The sequence below is a fragment of the Emydura macquarii genome, unplaced genomic scaffold (assembly GCF_026122565.2).
Source record: "Emydura macquarii macquarii isolate MOO-44397 ecotype Brisbane River unplaced genomic scaffold, CSIRO-AGI_Emac_v2 contig_3287, whole genome shotgun sequence".
Lineage (NCBI taxonomy): Eukaryota > Metazoa > Chordata > Testudines > Chelidae > Emydura > Emydura macquarii.
Window position 1 is genome coordinate 6,532,732 of NW_027133424.1, and position 19,163 is coordinate 6,551,894.

At 41.7% G+C, this 19,163-nt stretch overlaps 1 protein-coding gene across 4 annotated transcripts in view; it reads right to left on the reverse strand.

Annotated features, from left to right (window-relative positions):
• KIFAP3 (kinesin associated protein 3) overlaps positions 1-19,163 on the reverse strand; it is a 104,352-nt gene that overhangs the window by 32,796 nt on the left and 52,393 nt on the right. For 3 of the 4 annotated variants that reach the window (XM_067532437.1, XM_067532441.1, XM_067532440.1), the window contains exons 18-19: positions 9,619-9,808; positions 2,289-2,388 (exon numbers count right to left, since the gene is read on the reverse strand). In XM_067532437.1, coding sequence (XP_067388538.1) covers positions 2,289-2,388; positions 9,619-9,808 — 290 coding nt within the window. Of the gene's footprint in view, positions 1-1,281; positions 1,606-2,288; positions 2,389-9,618; positions 9,809-19,163 lie in introns of those variants that run through there. The other variant, XM_067532438.1, reaches the window with a different exon arrangement.

Genomic DNA, 19,163 nt, shown 5'->3' on the forward strand with positions numbered 1-19,163 from the left:
CGGTTTGCAATTTGTATTTATTCTTTTCACTTAAATGGGTCCCCAGACTTTAATGCTTTATGGTTAGGTACAAAAACGTTCTACAAATAGCTGTTTTATTTTTAAAATATATGTGATGTATTTTACCATTCATTTTAGCTGGAAGGAGATCAGATTCAAAGCATTACAAACATACATTTTTGTCAGAAGGTTGAAATTCAAGAGTCCGCAATTTATTGTAGCTCAAGGATACCCAAACTTTCCCAACCCAAGGGTTTCATTGGCAAAGTGACAGGATCTTGATGGGGTTATTCCTAGTTTCCCCAAAACAAAGCAGACTGCAGCCATCTTCATCTCTAATAGGAATGTGCAGCAAGTGGGGACTGCGTGTCCCTCTGATATTCCATCTAGATCCTGGTTGATCAAAATGGATAACTGTCATCTCCATGGGCCATCCCTTCATATTAAAGTTGAGAGTGGCTGTGAGCCACACTCTATAGGTACGTCTACCCTCCAGTCACAGATGTGACTGCAACTCATGTAACATATCTGAGCTAGCTTTAATTTAGTTAGCTGGGACGTCAGAGCACTGAAGCAGTGGCAGAACGTACTTCTGTGCAGGCTAGCTGCCCAAATAATTACCCAGGATTCCAGGTGGGCTTGTACAGCTCGGGCTATTGGAGCTTCTCTGCTACTGGTATCCCACCGTTGGGTATGCCTATATGTGCTGAGTGCAATCACACCCCTGACTGTAGTATGGGCACACCCAAGGACTCCAGGGGTTGCATCTGGCTTCCCTTTTCTTTAGTTTCTCCATCACACATGGGCTTTGATAGAGTTATACATTTAAAAAAAAATCACACAGTATCACAAGTGCTTTCACTTTTAAAAATATATTGTAATGAAGTCACTGCTATCTAAGAAAGATTTTGCAAAACAGTCTTAGCAGGGCCAAGCCTGGGAAATCATTTAATTTTCAACCACTGTGTGTGCTGGCCTTGGTGGCATTTCTATGGTAAGAATCCATTCCCCAATCAAGCTGCAAGGGAGCAGAAAGGGCTAGCACTGAACTGGAGTGCTCCTTAAAGAGCAATGTCAAATAGCCATGCATGTGAGATTTCAAATACAAAGGAGAACAAGGGGGAAAATCCACATGCTTTCTAAGAGGTTCTCCTTGGGAAAGGAGAGCAATTACCTAGTCCAACGCTACTGTTTCTCAATAGATGATTCTAGGTAGTAATCATAGAATTTCCCAAAACAGACTAACCACTGCCCTACATTTTGGGATTTGCTCGTGTTTTATAATAGCTACTAAAGTTGTTAGCAATTCTGTCCTCTGGGAGGAAAAAAAATAAAAAACAATTGGGGTGGCAGCATGTCTCAATAATTCTTGCAGAAATGAATCCCACAGGTTTACCATACAGTGTATGAAGTACATCCTTTTATTGGAGGTGCTCTGTCACACATGCCTATCTATCATAATTAGGCATACATATCCCATAAAACAGAGCATTTCCTAAACCCTACAGATGCCATGGGGGACAGGCAAGGATCTTCTTCTCTGAAATGCAAGTTTATTTGACTTTGTGAGCAGAGTCAGTCCAGAGATCCAAATTGAACAGCTTTCTAAAATAACATGGGAGAAAAGGTCATAGAGTAGAGGGGCAATTCAGACAAATGTCTCCAACAGCTCCAGGAATCCACTACTTGAGCCAAAAGGCAGACATCTTTCACCCATCCAGCAAGATTTTCAAAGCCTATGACATCAGTAATCAAGCTGAGTGCTAGCTGGGAAGATTGAGTAAAATCAGGAAACAATCCTGACAGCTGAGAAACTTATTTTTAACAACTTAAGAATACTGGAAACAATTCTGCTAGTTAATCAAATCCCCAAGCGTCTCCTTAGACATTTCTAAACAATGATGCCTGAATAGTGTTTGAATAATTGTCATAACATGTAATGAGTTGTGCGCTCTAGTTTTCTATTCCATTTTTATTGTCTTTGGAAAGCTATCAGGAAATACTATGTGTACATTAATGTGTTAAAAGAAATATGTAATTCAAAAGGCAAACTGAATCTTCCAGTGTGACAAAACACCATGAAGTTTTGATCTATGATTTCCATAAACCTGCTTTCTCAATGTAAATCATTCCCCTAAGTATGTTTTTAAAATGTAACCCTATTAAAACTTATATTTTGGAAGGGAAAAAAAAAGTTACTCAAGTTGAAGAAATGTAAATCAAGCATTAGAAAGAAACTTGAATATGTAATTTCCTGATTACATAAATTCTTTCCAAAAAAGCTTTACCTGCTGGAGAAGGGATGCTGTCCGACTAAGTCTCCATTCTGAAGATGATAATCACTGAAGAAATCTGGACTCACTGCTCCATCAGGGGCTATCAGGCCATCTATGAAGAGAAGAGAGAAACAGCGGTGTGTTGGGGGTGCCAGAAAAGTAAGCCACAAAGCAAATGCTGCCTTATCTGAGGCACGCTCAAGTCACCAATCTGGGTCAATTTATGGAGCAACAGCAAGCAGCAAGAAACAAGGCCAGTTCCTGGCACAACAAGACAAGAGACTCACCATTCACAGCCCAATTTCCTGCTTCCTGTGATGGGCAGCTCAGAGCCATATCCCTCACACTTTTGCCAGCAGGACTGGAAAAGATGTACAAGGTGCAATCCTGCCCATTCTGTCACAGCAGTGGGACCAGAGAAGTAAATAAAGGGCCAAACACCAACTTCCAGGTCAGTGGAAGGCAACCTATGGCTTGATTCCTCAACCATGACCCCTTCCCACCCTCTTTTTGAGGCAGTTCTTGGAGGCAACTTCATAACCTGATTTTCCCCACCTTCCCAGTAGTTTAATGCTTCACAAGACAAGCCTAATTAGAAACAGTTTTCATAGGGAACTCTAGGAAATGGAGAGTCACTTAGCTTACAGTAAATTTTCTTTGTTCCTTTTGCCACTGGCAAAAGCAGGTGCATGTTTTTATAAAGTCACCAGGACCGCTTAAAGGAATCACACCCTTGTCTGATTTACAGAAGAGAGCAGGAAATTATGGATTAAGATTTACTCTCAGTTACACCTTCTGCTGAATATGTCAAAATCCCCAAATGAGAAGCGTGTCAGACAAATCCATAACAAATAGTGTCCGTTCCATTGAAGAAATGCCACTTGGCAATACAGCTGTTCACAGCCACCAAGTTCAACAAAGTTCTATCAGATATTAGGAACAGCACTGCTCTAGCTATGACAACATACCACCAGAGTGCTTGAAGCACCTCAAGACTTGTGTTTACCAGTGGCTGGCACAGTTCTTCACATGTGGGTTAAAAAAAAAAAAAAAAAAGCAACTTTTGAAGACATAGCAAAGGTCAAAAGTCATTGACCTCCTGCAACCAGGGGAAAAGCCACATAATATTGCAAGCTATCAACCGATATCTCTGTTGTCTGTGCCATTCAAGGTGCTGGAGCATCTCATTCTTCAGTGCATCTCCCCACAAGCGAAGTCAATACCCAACATTGAGCAAGCAGGCTTTTAGAGAGGATCACATGTGCACCAACAAGTGCTGCTTTGACAACACTGATCGAAAATGGTTGTCAGAAAAACCTGTAGACAAGAGCCATATTTCTGGATCTGACAGCAGCATATGACACTGTCTGGCACATGTAGCTCTCAGTCAAATTGTCAAGAGCATTCCCAGCAGGGTAGTCAATATTGCTGATCTCTGCAACAGATGTTTTCGAGTGGACCTGGGAGACAGAGTTCGCATGTGGAAAAGACAAACCAACAATCTACCACAAGGTTCTGTGCTGACACCGATGCTTTTCACCCTACACAACCAACCTTCCATTCACCCAGTCCTGCAAGTTCATGTATGCAGATGACATTTGCGTAAGTGTCCAAGCACGGTCACTCCCAGAACTTGAAGATGCCCTGAACTCTGACTTGATTAACATGGCTAAATATTGTAGTGGTGTTTACAACCAAGTGTGACCAAGACATGTTTGAGTGTGTTCCATCTTCACAATGCCAGATCAAGAACTGAGTATCTTTCTCGATAGACATTGCCTGAAACATGAATCCTGCCCAATCTACCTCAGAGCAACCCTAGACAGATCTCTCACATATCTCAACCATCTGAGGAAAACTACAGCTAAGGGAAGGACGCGAAACAACATTCTTAAAAAAAAAACAAAAAAACATCTGGCTGACACTTCATGGGAAGCAAACTTTCAAACTCTTCGGTCATCCAGTTTAGCCCTATGTTACTCTGGAGCAGAATACAGTGTTTCTGTCTAACCCCATTCATCTCATGTCAAGTTGGCCAACAGAAAGCTACACTCAACAATGCACACTGTAACTGGGATGATTCAACCCATGCCAGTACCGTGGCTCCCTGCGTTAAGCAACATCAACTCCCCCACATCCATCAAGAGGATGCTACAGCCAAAATAGTTGAGAAGACCAGGGAAAACCCGAGCCTACCACTGTACACAGATCTGTTCAACCACCCGAGAACGTGCTTGTTGTTGAGGCACCCGTTGTGGACCCACCTACCCCACCCAGATTTCTCTGCGATGTCAACGTGGTGTGAAGGATGCTCCGTAGCTGACATCAGAAAACAATCTCCTATAATTGACCCGACAGTGCATATACCTGGCTTTGATTTGCCATGCTGCTCATGGGTCCTTCTGAACCAATTTCGAAAGGGCCAGGATCAATGTGCAGCCAGCCTTCACACCTGGGGCCAACGAGAGGATCGTACATGTGGCTGTGCCAAAGACAGACAGTGTCACACATCACTGAGAACTGCCCTCTGACCAGATTTGATGGTTGTCTAGGGGCTCTGCATCTGGCTCATGAGACTGCAGCACACCGCTTGGCAAGCTCCGCATCCCAAGATGCTACACCAGCATAAACTCAGTCTCTCCACTGCAGTGAAGAATGAATGGGATGACTCCAGCTTTATGTCAATGAAATGAAAGTAATGGTTTAACTCTATCGCTATTCTTACACTCTTGGCCTATTAGCTGTTAATAAAAAGGGCACAGTTCTTTACCTGGTAAGATGTGCCAGGCTTTAGTAGAGAAAACAAGGGTATCTCCATTAAAATATACAGTAAAAATGAGAGTCCAAGGCAGCATTTAAAAGTGACCTCCTGTCTTACAGATCAGAAAGCATTCCAATGAAAAAAACAAGAAAGAAACAGATGCACTCTGACTGATACTTTAATAGTTTAACGGAGGACAGAGATTCCTAATGACTAGGAAGTAACAAATGCCATTCCACTTTAAAGTAAAAGAGATAAGATCCAGGGAATCACAGGCCACTTAGCTTAACCTCTGTGGTTTCAAAGCTACTAAAGTTGCCTAAGCTGGAAGCAGTGGAAAGTTACTTACAGAGACAGGGGCTTAAAGAGGACAACTCAGGCATTCAAACAAATCTCCCTTTGCATTACAAATTTACCTGATGTTTTTTTGAAGATAATATAGTGACAAATGATAAAAGGAATAGAGCTGACACATCTAGATTTCCAAGAGACATTTGATGAGGTGCTACAGAGATTCATTTAGAAAATAATAGCTTATGGGAAAGTGATTGAAGACAATGTAACTGACTGTAAATGAAAAATGCTAGCCATGATCACACAGTGTTTTTAGAAGTGTAAAATGTGGTGGAAGAGTATACTGCTATTTGTATGCATGTGTGTACTGCATGAGAGAGAATAGAATCTGACAAGAAAATATTCTGACAAATACATAATCTTATCTGTCAGCATTGTTCAGATGGAAGCAAAAGGTAAGTGTGTTATATGGAGTAAAATAATTCAAAGGAAAACAAATTTAATTAATTGTATTAATACTTATGTTGTCTCCTTTTCTGTCCATCTGAACTGTTAAACAAAAAAAATTAGATGGAACATGAACATCTTTGCACTAAAGGTATTTTAAAATTTTAAATATGCAAATTAAGCAACATCATATTATAAACATTCAGTTTTATGTCAAACTTATCTTAAAACCAGGATTGTTAAATATAATATCTAAATACATTTTTCATCCTTATCATTACATTTTAACTTTGATACCGAAGTAAAACACGCAATGCTTAAGGTTTCTTCAGTCAACAGCACTAACATTCAAACCAGAAAGCTCAGAGTTCTGGCCAACAAATGCATGAATTCATAGGAAAATAAAAGCACATGGACAATGTCAGTTGCATAGAATGCTATTACAGGTTAATTGACATCTGTTGTTACATACATTCAGTGTAAGCTAGAGATGTGTATATTCAAAGCAGAGGAAACACTGAACTCATGGAAAGTTACTTTAGATTCTGATTCAGGGTTAGTCATTTTATGTGATGGTGTTGATGCAGCACCATAATAAACAACTCATCATGCCATTAGTGATTTGTAGAACTGACTGGTTGAGAGAAGAGATGTGTATTTTGCTTCAGCCAATCAGAGAGCAGGTCATCTATAAAAGTATCATACTGTACTTTCATAAATAAGCTGGTTCTTACTGAATGAAGTTTTGTATTTTTGAATTTATGAACAAATAGTTAATCCTTTGGAAACCTATATAACTGCAAAAAAGATTCCAGTTGGTATAATAATCTATAGTCTTTTCAAAGTTGTATTGTGTGTATGTACATTGATCACGTTTCAAGAATATAAATCTAAGAATTCAAGAACACACCATTAGTGGCCCTTGCCGGAAGGAAACTGAAAAGTGAATCTGTATTTTGAATATAATCACTTACTCTTCTACCTTAAAAAAACAAAAAGACTTTTCAAACATCTGCAGAACAGATCACTGGAAATCTGCCCCTCCTCCTTCGGTCAAATATCAAGCCCAACACAAAAATCTTTGTTCAAATAATGTTACGTCTGTAACATGAATGATGGAAAGCCAGAAAATTCAAAGTTACTGGTCACACACTGTCCTTAATTCACACTGTTGGGAAAAGAAATGGTCTACTGAAACAAGCAAAGGTCTATTATAAAACCCTGGAAAGGGGAGATCACAATGGGCATGCTTTCACATTTCGCTTCAGAAAGTGCAAAAAGCATTGCTTTAAGAAGAGATCCCTGTAACATACTATGAATTGCTCAAAAAGTTTGTCATATAGGGCAGTGTGATTAAATAAAGTGTCCAAAAAAGGGGGGGGAGGGAATATCTATAAAGCATGAGGTATCACTATGGCTAATATATATCATCAAATACCTCAGCACACTATAGTGCTGACATACTTTGACAGGTATCTGTAAAAATGGTGTGTGGGCTTCAATGTTTGTTCTCTCTCAGTAACTTCAGATAAAATGTATCCAGTTTACAATAGAAAGATTTTTGGGTTGTCTTTTAAATTACTACCCCTCTTGCAAATTCTTCTTCTGATTTGAAAGCCAAACTGAGCTCATAGATCTAATTAAAGAGGATTAGGAAGAAACGTTTCCTGTGGGAAAGTTATTCTAGGGCCTTGTCTACACCAGAAAAATAAATTAACCTATATTAGTTACTATAATATACCAATATTAATTACTGCGGTGGCTGATGTCCACATGACCCTCCTTGGGTCAGTGGTGCACGTCCTCACAAGAAGCGCTTCCACCAACCTAAGAGGGGCAGTGTGGGGAGCGGAGACCAATCTCTCAGCTCTGCTGGCAGATTCCTGCCAGAAGCCCAACTGCCCCAAAGGTTCTGGAGCTCCTGGTCGGCTGCCCCCACATCCCCCACCCCTCATTCCCCGGTGGGAGCCAGGGGAAGCCGCCCGGGGCTTCTCCCCTTCCCACCAGGAGCCGGGGGAAAGCTCCTGGGGCTTCCTGCCCCTGGGGAGCGGAGTCCAGCTACCTGCTCCCCATTCCTCTGTCCTCTCCAGGCTGGGAGCTGGGCAGCCTTGTCAATTTCACAACTCAGCCATGAAACTGAAAAGGCTGCCCAGCTGGGAGCCACAGTCCAGCCACCCAGGGCTGCTCCCCTCCCCGCTCCCAGCTGGGGTCCAGCCACCCAGGGCTTCTTGCCCCAGTCCCAGCCAAGAGTGGGGTCCAGCCACCAGGGGATTCTCGTCCCGCTCCCAACCTGGAGTGAGGTCCAGCTGCCCCAGGCTTCTCACCTGCTCCCAGAGTGGAGCAGGGTCCAGCTGTCATTCTTGTCAATTTCAGGGTTTCCTTGGTGTTGAAACTGACAAGAATGACAGCCAGCAGCAGAGGTAAGGAATGCAGTGTGTCTACACTGACACTGCATCACCCTATCTGCCGACATATGCCCTATACCTCTCGTTGAGGTGGTTTTATTATGTTGGCAGAGCAAGGAAGTTATATTGGTGGGAGGAGCATTTGAATATGTACACCACCACTGTTTTGTGCACAAAAGCTGACTTTTGTCAACAAAACTCTCTAGTGTAAAGCAGCCCTAAAACGGCCATCTGCAGACTGTCTTGCACCTTCCTCTGAACCAGCTGACAATAGCCACCTCTGGAGACAGGATAGTGGACTGGGTGAACTGTTCTGATCAAGCCTGGCAGTTCCTGTGTTTCTAACTAAGCTGTAATTTAACATTTTTCACAATGAGGTGCAACACAGAATAGAATCCAGTTAATCTCCCAGACTTGTATGGCTGTGCATTACCGATGTGAGTAAAAAAATAGCAAACGTGTTTTTTCTTTAAAAGCTCTGACTGAATACACATGGGGACCAAGTCTATTGAGTAAGTATGTGCCAGTTTTACATCACTTTTGTGACCACAGCCACCCTAATTTTCAAGTTACAAAGTATGTTTTCTTAAAGGAAACACAAAATTTATAAAAATGGAAACCAGAAAGCATAAAAAGATAGCTTTTAAGCAAGGTTTTACTCATAGTAGGGAACCACAAAGCTCCCTAGAACACACTCTTGTGTAGGACTTTCATATCAAATCAGTTATTTGCAGTATTGTTATAGCTATGTTGGTCATAGGATATTAGACAGATGAGGGTGGGTGAGATAATATCTTTTATTGGACCAACTTCTGTTGAAGCGACAAGCTTTTGACCTTATATAGAGCTCTTCTTCAGGTCCTCAAGTCAAAAGATGATTTTTCTGGCTGCCAGCAAAGCAGGATCTGCAGATCCAGCTGGGTTTTTTCTAAGTCTTACTTCACCCTCAGAAACAAATACGCCACAGTTGGAGGTTACCTGACATACAAGGCAAACTAGAATCCAGCTACAACTCTCATAGCTGCACTGCTCTGGGAGGTTAACAGGACTAAAAACTTACTTGGTATTGTTTGCAAAGCAAACCAGCTTTGGACACAAGAAGAAGGTGTGAGGCATGACTGGGCCAGTTTTACATGCATATGCATGATCCTGCTAAATAAGCTAGTGAGACATAGATAGCCTATTTCTCCTACTCTCCACTATATTTTCAAGAGCTCTAGTAAAGATCTGCCAGATCATTGATGTGATATTCAGTGTCCCTCATTAACAACATAACACAACACACACTACACCACAACATGAAAGACAGGTCCCCAACAGGTGTAAGTCAGCACAGCTCCACTGCAGTCAATCCGCTAAGAATCTGGTTCCATATGTTGAGATGCTACAACAGGAGAGGTTGTGGTCAGATGGTGAATATAGACAATCAGCTTACCTGCATTGTAATAAAGGTCAGGTCTTTCCAGAATATCCCCTTCATGGATGTAGGGCTCGATACGGTCATCCCCATACACATACTGCTCATTCTCATCCATCTGTCGACTCTCCACCATCTCCAGCCACTGAGAGTTATGCCATCGGAATTTCTCACTTTGGATCTTCTTAGCCCACTCTTCATCATATTCCTGTTAAAAATACCAAGCAAGTTTTTAACCAAGGACTGGAGAAACTATTCCGTTTCTGTGGGTAAATGGGATTGAACTTAGTGCTAGTGAAAAACACAAGCTTGACTGCCTGGGAGACTGAAGTCCTCTGTTTAACTTGATGGTGCTTTGAATGTATAAAGCTACATGTTGCAAGTATCTTGTGTGATGCTGGCAAACCAGGTGCCAGCCCTTGCCAAGTCTGTAGATGTCAGCTGACCACTGACAAATTCATAGCTGTAACCCAGACCAGCTCATCTATGTATTAGTATTGTTCAAGATAGGTGTTAGATTTGTAAGAATGTGTTTTGTGCTTAGACACTACAAAATGCTTATAAGTTTCTGCATGCATTAATATTACTTGTAATGTCTGTATCCCATGCTATAAGGTGATATGTAAATTTTGTTTTAGGATTGTAAAAATGCCTGCTCTGAACTTGTGAACCTAGGCAGGAGTGACTTCCCCACCCATCAAGAAAGCCTATCAAGACTAAATGAGCCACTGTTGAAAAACTTTGGTGATTACCCAATTCACCCATGAAGTTACACACAGGAGCTCTTGTCCTATAGCTTTGAACTCTGGGGGAAAGACAAAGATACTCACAAGAAGAAATGGTTATCTCTTTGCTACTTGGACTCCTATAAGGGATGGAGATAAACAAAAGCAGAGATTCTCAAGGTCAACCAGAGCTACCCCTAAAAGATATTCAGTGGACAGATTACTACATCTCTGTCAACTTTTGGAACCACAGACTGACTCATTTGTGTTTATGTTACCTGCTTTAACCCGTAAATAACTCTTTCATTTCTGTTTCCTAGTTAATAAATCCTTAGTTAGTTTACTATAGGATTTGCTACCAGCATTGTCTTTAGTGTGAGATCTAAGGTACAAACTGATGTGGGGTAACTGACTGATCTCCTGGGACTGGAAGCAACCTGAATATTTTGTGGTGTAAGTGACCATTCATCACAAGTCCAGCCCGCCTGGGTGGCAAGGTGGGTGGAGTGCAGAAAGGAACTGTGTGTAACTCCATGGTAAGGCTGTTACAATGATCCAGTAGTTCACATTTGTTACCGGGTTGGTGAAATCTAATTATAGAATACACTGCCAGTTTGGGGTGTTTCAATCTGCCTTGCTTTTTTGACAATTTGCCCTGAAGTTGGCACTCATGGTCGTGAATCACTCCAGACAGTGTGACATCATGTATTATTGTTCTCTTTATCCACAGCAGGTACAGCACAGATGGCAGCAGCACAAGTTTCCCTCCCCCTCCCCGCGCCTCAACACTGTCTGAAAGAACCTCGTTTAGAAGCAAGACAGTTCAGTCATCACAATTTTTGATGAATCTGATGATTTTTTTTTGTGATTATTATAATAAAAATATATTGGGAATATTTGCTCAGTGTTCCTGTTTAAAATGAACTAGAAATGAGTTACTTACAGAAAACAGAGTTCCAAAGATTTTGATAAAATCTATCGATACGTATTTTGCTGCAGCCTAATTGGTAAGCAATTTTCCGTTTAGCATTCCCGAGTCTGTTCCAATAATTCAAGACTCATTTGCAATCCGTGATCTCACTGTACAACTGCTGTTTAATACTGGATGTCCAACAAAAACAACAAGCAACACTGATTGATACTAGGAGATGAGTCCAAGTCACAAAGTTCAGGCCTGAACTGAACTTCCAAGTTTGGAGTGTCCAGATCTAGAGTTAAGGAGCAGCTCATTATGGAACAGAAGGCCAGCTATGAAATTTGGATCTGGTTCAAAACTTTTTTGAAGCCTGGGGTGTTCAGCTCTAGAGCTAAGATTCAGGACCATCTCTAGATCATTTAATGAAAAGCCTAATTAAACTTGATTTCCTCAAACTACTAACATGATTCCAAAAGCTGGTTACACAGGAACATTGCAAAAAAATGACAGTCTGCTGATGTTGAAATCAGTGCTGGTTTAGAGGAAGCAACAGAACAGTCTTACACACAACTTTCCCTACAGCATAAAGCTGGCTTTACAAGTGCCCTTTCAATGCCAATATGTTTGAGAGAGAGAGGAGATAGATGAGGTAATATCTTTTATTGGATCAACTTCTGTCAGTGGAAGGTACAAGCTTTCAAACTACACAGAGTAGTTCTTCAGAAAGAAAGAAATCAGAATAGCTCAGCTAAATCCAAGTTGGGATAGATAGCATATGTGGTCACTTTTCAGCGATAAGCAGCATGCTGAAACTTGCTAATACTGCTGGAAAGAGAGAGCTCGTGCTAGCTTCAAGAAACACGTGTGTGCATTTCCAAATGCTACCACATCGGTGAATAGGCTCACAGCAGAGTCTAAATGATACACAGTAGTTAACATCCATCTTATCAGAGGCCTGTGAACTGCAGAATACATTCAAAAATAAAAGATCATCATAAATAATATTTCACAACCTTCTTTCTCCAAAATGGAAGCAATCCCTAATGGGTCCTCTCCACACTCTAAGGACCTGATTCACTGATTTCCGTAGGTGCTAGATCAGTGCCTAAGGGTATGTCTACACAGCAACTAGACATCCCCAGCTGGCCTATGCCAGCTGACTTGGGCTTGTGAAGCTTGAGCTGCGGGGCTGTTTCCCTACTGTGTAGATGTCTGGACTCAGGCTCTAAGCCCCTGCGAGATGGGAAGATCCCAGAGGTTGGGCTCCAGCGGGACCCCAGACGTCTACACAGCAATGAATCAGCCCCACAATCTGAGCCCCATGAGCCCAAATCAGCTGGCACGGGCCAGCCATGGGTTTTTCTTTGCTATGTAGACACACACTACAAGAGATGTGTTTGTTCTCCCTGTCAGGTGGCTTTTTGACAACAACTAATCCACTTATCCTGTCCTAAGAGGCACAAGGTAAGAAGCAATGGGCTTAAACTGCAGCAAGGGCGGTTTAGGTTGGACATTAGGAAAAACTTCAGAACTGTCAAAGTAGTTAATCACTGGAATAAATTGCCTAAGGGGGTTATGGAATCACCATCATTGGAGATTTTTAAAAGCAAGTTAGACAAACACCTGTCAAAGATGGTCTAGATCAGTGTTTCTCAATTGGTGTTCCGCAGAACACTGTTAGGGTTCTGCAAGCAGCTGTTCGCTGCCGCCGCCGAAAAAGGGACGATGTCCCGGATTTGTCGGCGGAGGGTATCTAGTGCAAGTGTAATTTAAGTGAAATTTAATTGAGAAATGCTGATGTTTGGTGTTAAGAGTTTGGGGGGTTTCGCAATTATTTATGGAGTTCAAAAGGGTTTCGTGACCAAATTTAATTGAGAAACACTGGTCTAGATATTACTTAGTCCTGCCATGAGTGCAGAGGACTGGACTAGATGACCTCTCGAGGTCCCTTCCAACCTTATGATTCTATGATTCATGGGGAGCCAACATCAGAACTACTACTAATCCATTGGAAATGGAAGTTAGTCCTTTGTTTTACCTGGAAGAATGGCAGTTTGTTTCTCTTGGCATGTGGCAGAACATGGACTTTCCATTCTGATACAACATCAATGCAAGCTCCTGCCTGCATTGGCCTCTATGGACATATTTGTGGTGCAAATTTGGACTTTGTAAAATATATACATCTAAGATTAATATTTGTAGATATATCTCAGATTTGTATTACATGAGAATGCATGTAAACTAACCACACTGCTTCCCCTCCACTTGGTGAGCAAGAGATCAGGATTTTAACCCAGGTCTCCCACATGACTGTGTGCACAGAGCACTGTGGCCACCAGTCTGGGTCTCAAAACACTTGCAGTCCCTGATAGCCTCAAGCACAAGACCCCGAGACTACAACCTGAGCTCCAGATATTTGCATAAAAATGCCACATACTTTGGCAAAAGAGCACTGGGGCTGGGTTGAGTTCTTTCTTCTGTCCCACCTTCACTTTTAATTAAAAGAAAAACAAGAACTAGCAGTGAAAAATAAACAAACTCCTTGTAAAAGGTAAGCTCATCTCTGGGAAGATTTATAAAGTGACCTGTGAAAAATGAAAGGGTGCAACTTTCAGTGATGACATCTGACCAGCATCTTGGAAACATTTCCTTTGTTGTGTCTGCCAGAGCTAAAGTGTGGGCTATCTATTATGTCAGATCTCAGCAGCCTTAAGCTCCTTTCAAGCTTTAGAGAAACACCTTGTAAATGTCAGAGGCCATTCTGTAAATCCCAAGAAAACTATTCCCAGAAACCATGATTGCTAGAAAAGGAAAAACTAAACAAATAGCAAATCAGATTATTTGTAGGAACGTTGAATTTTTTTACATTGGCTTGTTTACTTTCAAAAAGTCCTCAAAAGGAGCAAAGGTGAATGCTAAGTTCCCAACTGCAGATTTAGCAGGGTGGATATAGAAAAATCTAATGCCTTCTAAAGAGCTTTGATCTTTAGTGAAACTCACTTTCACGTTTTTTTTAAATTCACTGCCACACTATTTGAGCTGACTGAATTCACCATGCTATCTACAAAATGTAACAGTGGGACATGTGGACTTTTATTATGCCATCCTAAAGGTATCAGTTTAAATTCCCCCCACCCTGCCTACCCCTTTATTGTAGTTTAAAAAAAAAAAAAAAAAAAAAAAAGGGCATCCACAGAATACCACACTCTCTTGGTATGCTTCTTTCAGAAGAAATTCAACACTTCACATGTACTGCAACGCAAGTTCCACGAGATGAACTACCCTAAATACTCCTCTTTACACCTCAGAGTAAATAAAGCTGGCAGTTGACTGGTGAATTAAATTGGTATGGATCTGGTAGTTTTTCTTGGGTAAATTGTGTGTAGTCTTAAATAATCTAAAACCCACTTTCTCCCCCCTCAGGTAATTTTAGTGCTTTTTTAAAGTTTTCAAAATCATTTTAAGACTTTTGACTTGTAGGAACAAAGGAATTCCCATACCAGGTCAGAGCAAAGGTCCATATTGTCTAAGGAACCACGTCTGGGAGTGGTCATAGATTTTAAAACCAAAAGGGACCATTATGATCATCTAAAGTGATCTCCTGCATAGCACAGACCAGGAGGTCTCAATCATTAATTCCTTCATGAAGTCTCTGGCTTCTCCAGAGAATGGTAAAAAAAATATCCAGGGGTGAACAATTGCAGAAAACTGTGAGTAAACATCAGCATAAGAGAAAATTCAGCATCAGAAAACTAGAACTAAAGGAGAAAACAGGTACACAAAAACTAAAATAAATCAAGGAAAAGCTTAAGCAACTCCCTGCAACCCCAAAAATCTTAGTTTCTACAGTGTCCTTGGAGAGCTTAATTTTGAGCCACTAAAAGCCTTCTTTACTTGAAGGGCATCTTCTTTACCCAATGAATCCCATCAAGAAATGAAATATGAAAACTATTAAGGTTATGGCACAAACCAAGAGCCACTAAGATGTTCTAAGTGAAGTCCACCGTCTTCTCAAATATTAGGCCACTGGGGAAGCAGGGGTGCAGTTTGTCTTTCTAATTTGTTTCAAAAACTGCAAGTTCAGTTACATAACAAGAGGAGTGCTTGGAGGTTGATTTTATTCTCCTCTGAGCCCCCTGGACATCACTATCTTAAGCATTCAGTTTCCATAAATCGTACAGTGTCTTGGAAGATGTATGGTTCGATTCTGCATGGAATGTGCTATCCTTTTTGAAGTCCTACATCCAGCTTTGTTTACTATTGAACCACTGAAACATTATGAAGCGTTAACTGGCCTATTATCAGAGCATGCCTGTTCCCTATCAGAGGTCCCCTTTGTCACTGGCTTCCGTCACACCTTGTATTTGATTAACACACTATAGGATAACATAGAGCTACACAGATCTGTTTTGTGTTCTATCAAGCTGATGGAAAACAGATTTTTCCTTTTCACTTTAATGTGGCTGCCCTCTAATTAGGTCTCTAATATGGTTCATTTAATGTGTTCCCTGTACTAAATTAAAGCTGCTGTACAGTAAGTTGAATCCTTGTTAAGGTTAGGATTGTAGCTGGTAAAGTGATACATTGCATTGATTGTTACCTAAATGTCCACTAGCTGCAACAAGATGCATAGCCTGTAAGAATGGTTAGATTAACAGCACATCAGTAATTGCCTACCAGAATAGAGTTTTTCTAGCTAGCTATCTTTAGTGGTGTTTCTGCCTAGTCCCTAATACAAGCTGCCTCCAGCACATAATGGGCCAAATCCTGCCCTCATTTACATCTGTGTAACCTTCAATTATTTCATTGGGATTGTATGTTGTAAGAGAGCACAATTAGGCTCACTATATTAAATTGATAGAAACCAGCTTTTGCCATGGCCCATAATGTAAAAATCAGTGTAACGTGCAGAAAATGTAAATTTGATGTTGGAAAGTGTGAGGGCATCCCAATCCCTTTTTCAGTGCCCTCTCCCAGCTCCATTACCCACACTCCCAGCCAGGTTACAGCTTCCTCAGCAGGCCACTCTCCCCACCCACCACCCAACCAGCAGTGGATCATTAGGGTGGTTGCAAGTCTAACAAAGCACCAGTGGGTCAGCAATAAGATTGGTTCCAATAGTGCAGCTCTTAGCGCCACTCCCCAAGCTGGTCTAACCATTCTTCTCCCCATCTCCTGGCATGTAGGAGGGAGAGAGACATGGAGAAGAGCAGGTGAACTGGCTTGATGAGTGAAGGCAGGAATTCCCCTCCTGGATCCAATTCTGCACCCTGCACTGAAGGACAAGGCTGAGCTGGAACCAAAGCTGCTGGCACTAAGATTAATCTCCTGTGAAGTTCCATCCCCACTCGGAGCAAAGTCCTCACCAGATCTCTGTAGTCTGTGCTTCCTTGCTGAGATCTGAATGATCTCTTTGAACAATGGGATAGCTTCTTTTTCTTCTTCTTATGCAGCTTAGATTCCAAATCCCAAAGCATTTTGGAACCATTCCTGCGGCTTCTTATAACCATTTGGGATCTGACATGGTGGATTGATCCTGGATTCAAACAAATGTGTTAGGGAAATTGACCAAAGTGGAAGGGAAAGAACTGACTGGACCACAATATGGACCCTAACACTATACTAGTTTGATTTACACAAAAAATTAAGAGTAACCAAGGAAGAAAATGAGAAAAGTTTAACTAAATAGCAAGCCCAAATACAGTAAGGAAGAGAAAAAGGAGGATGAGCCTGATAGTTCAGAGACTCTCTCTTTAGCAATGGAAAAGGAACTGGAAAGGGGTTGAGCCCCATTGTCTTTCAGACGACATTGATCAGTTCAATGCTACGAGCAAGTATACATGTGTTGTCAGCTGCCACTGCTTTCTAAAGGCTTCCAACACAGGTATCAAGAGTGCATGAGCTCCCAAGAGTGAGTAGCTAAAACAGTCAATGCTCAATGGAAAACTAAGATCTATTAGCCTGAATCTAGCAGAATGCATTATGCATACAGCTGATCTCAGTCCCTGAACTGAGACAGCAAACGTATGTTCAGATTATGGGGTTAGTAAATTACCTCTCTCACACACCAGGACTCAGCACCACATGCAGAAAATTGAAGCTATTCAAGAACAGCCAGAGACTAATTTTCTCCTGTTGCTGAAAGAGGACGGCCCGTATGACTCCATGGTACATACCGTACTAAAGCAACACATCTGTTTCAGTTCATCAATGGCGGAATCAAGCCAAACTATATTAAACAAATCATCACTAGTGTAACATTTCTATAATTTCTGTGACAATTACTTTACAGCAGAAAGCATATTTCCCCCAAGGCTTGCAAGGCATCTAATTTTCCTCAATGTTGTTTCAATCACATTATGTGCAGCTTCTTGATGACTGAAAAACCTGTTTGTCTCCTTAAAAAGAAATTAGTTTTAAGTATCCAAAATCTCTCCCCCCACATTTATTTTCTGATTTCTCATAGTCATAGCAACTTGCTTATGTTAAATACATGTGGGCAAAAAGTCTGCAAAATTATTTTTTAATTAATTTTTTTGTTGTTGTGAATTTAGTACTGGTGAAAAGGGCTAGTCCGACAATCCTGGCAGGGCAAGCAAACCGCATAATCAATCGTGTCTCGATGCTGATCTGGATGCGTAGCTTTTGGGGCTGCTCCACCGTAGCCTCTGATCTAGGTAGCACCTCCTAACAGGACCGCTGAGGTTTTGGCATCTCCAGCATCTCCAGCCTCATTGCTGCTATTCTTTCTTCACCAGTGTGAGATGTATCTCCATCTGACTTGGTTGCTCAGGACTTCAGGCCTTGGGAGAAGTCTCCTTTCTGGAGCAGAGAGAAGACGGTGCCCATCTTCCAGTACAGCCATCATGTGGTGGTTCCTCCTGTCCCTCTTGATGCTTGGGTCTCTACTGCCCAACCTCTCGAGGAAGATAAGGATCAGTGGGTTTCACCTTCTCTGTATGGGCACCAGGGAGGACATTGTCTATGGAGGACCTAACACCACTTCTAGCAGGCAAAGTAGCAAATGTCTGAGAAAGAGGGGCACAGAGTTCTCCCAATATGCCAGTAAGATCAATTCCTCCCTACGTGCCAAGCTTCTGACAACAGCAAGCAATGGGAGCAAAGGATAAGTTCCCTGCCATCCAAACATTCCCATGGCTACTGAGGCTTTGCCACAACCTCGTCACCAGCTCATCTTGCTGCTGCTGTTCCCTCTCTGGATCCAGGGTATCATTCAGCACTGCCAGCATACAAAGCAAGCCAATCTCCCATCCACCCTCACGGCACTCTTCCTTTCCTCTCCCTCCCAGTCCACAGGAATTACAGCTGAAAAGATGTAGTATCTTCAATAACGTTGAAATAAAATCCACAGAACATGGAGTTGTGTTTTCTTGAAACTCTTTCCCTTTTTGTCTCTTTGCTCCCCTCTCCTTCCACCAGAACACAAACACCGTCCAACCTGCCAATGCTAGTTGAGGGGAGAGAAGGGATTTTTTTCTCTACACTGTCGCTAGCCTTCTCTGGCTGCCCTGAAACACTGGCATTGTGCTCTCAGGAGCATGGGATGACATCTTCTGGGCTGTAAACTGCCTCTTAGCCGCCCCACAGTGGAGGGGGAGATTTCTGGGTCACCGGTCCTTGGGGCTAGTACATAAGTGCTCCCTGAAGTTTATCTGCTAATGCTTTTTTCAGTTGTGTGTTTAACATCTGACTCAACAAGGCTACCATCACTTCTCTTGGGAGATTACACTGCAGCATAGAAGATCTCACCAGAAAGAATCTCTCTCCAGTAGGATTTTTTCCTTATCTAGTCAGCCTTGATTTTTCCTTTCTTAATTATCTCCATTGTTTATTATACTTCCCTGTATTACCCTAAACATTTCCTTCCCTTCCCCAATAATGCCATACAGAGCTGTGCTATG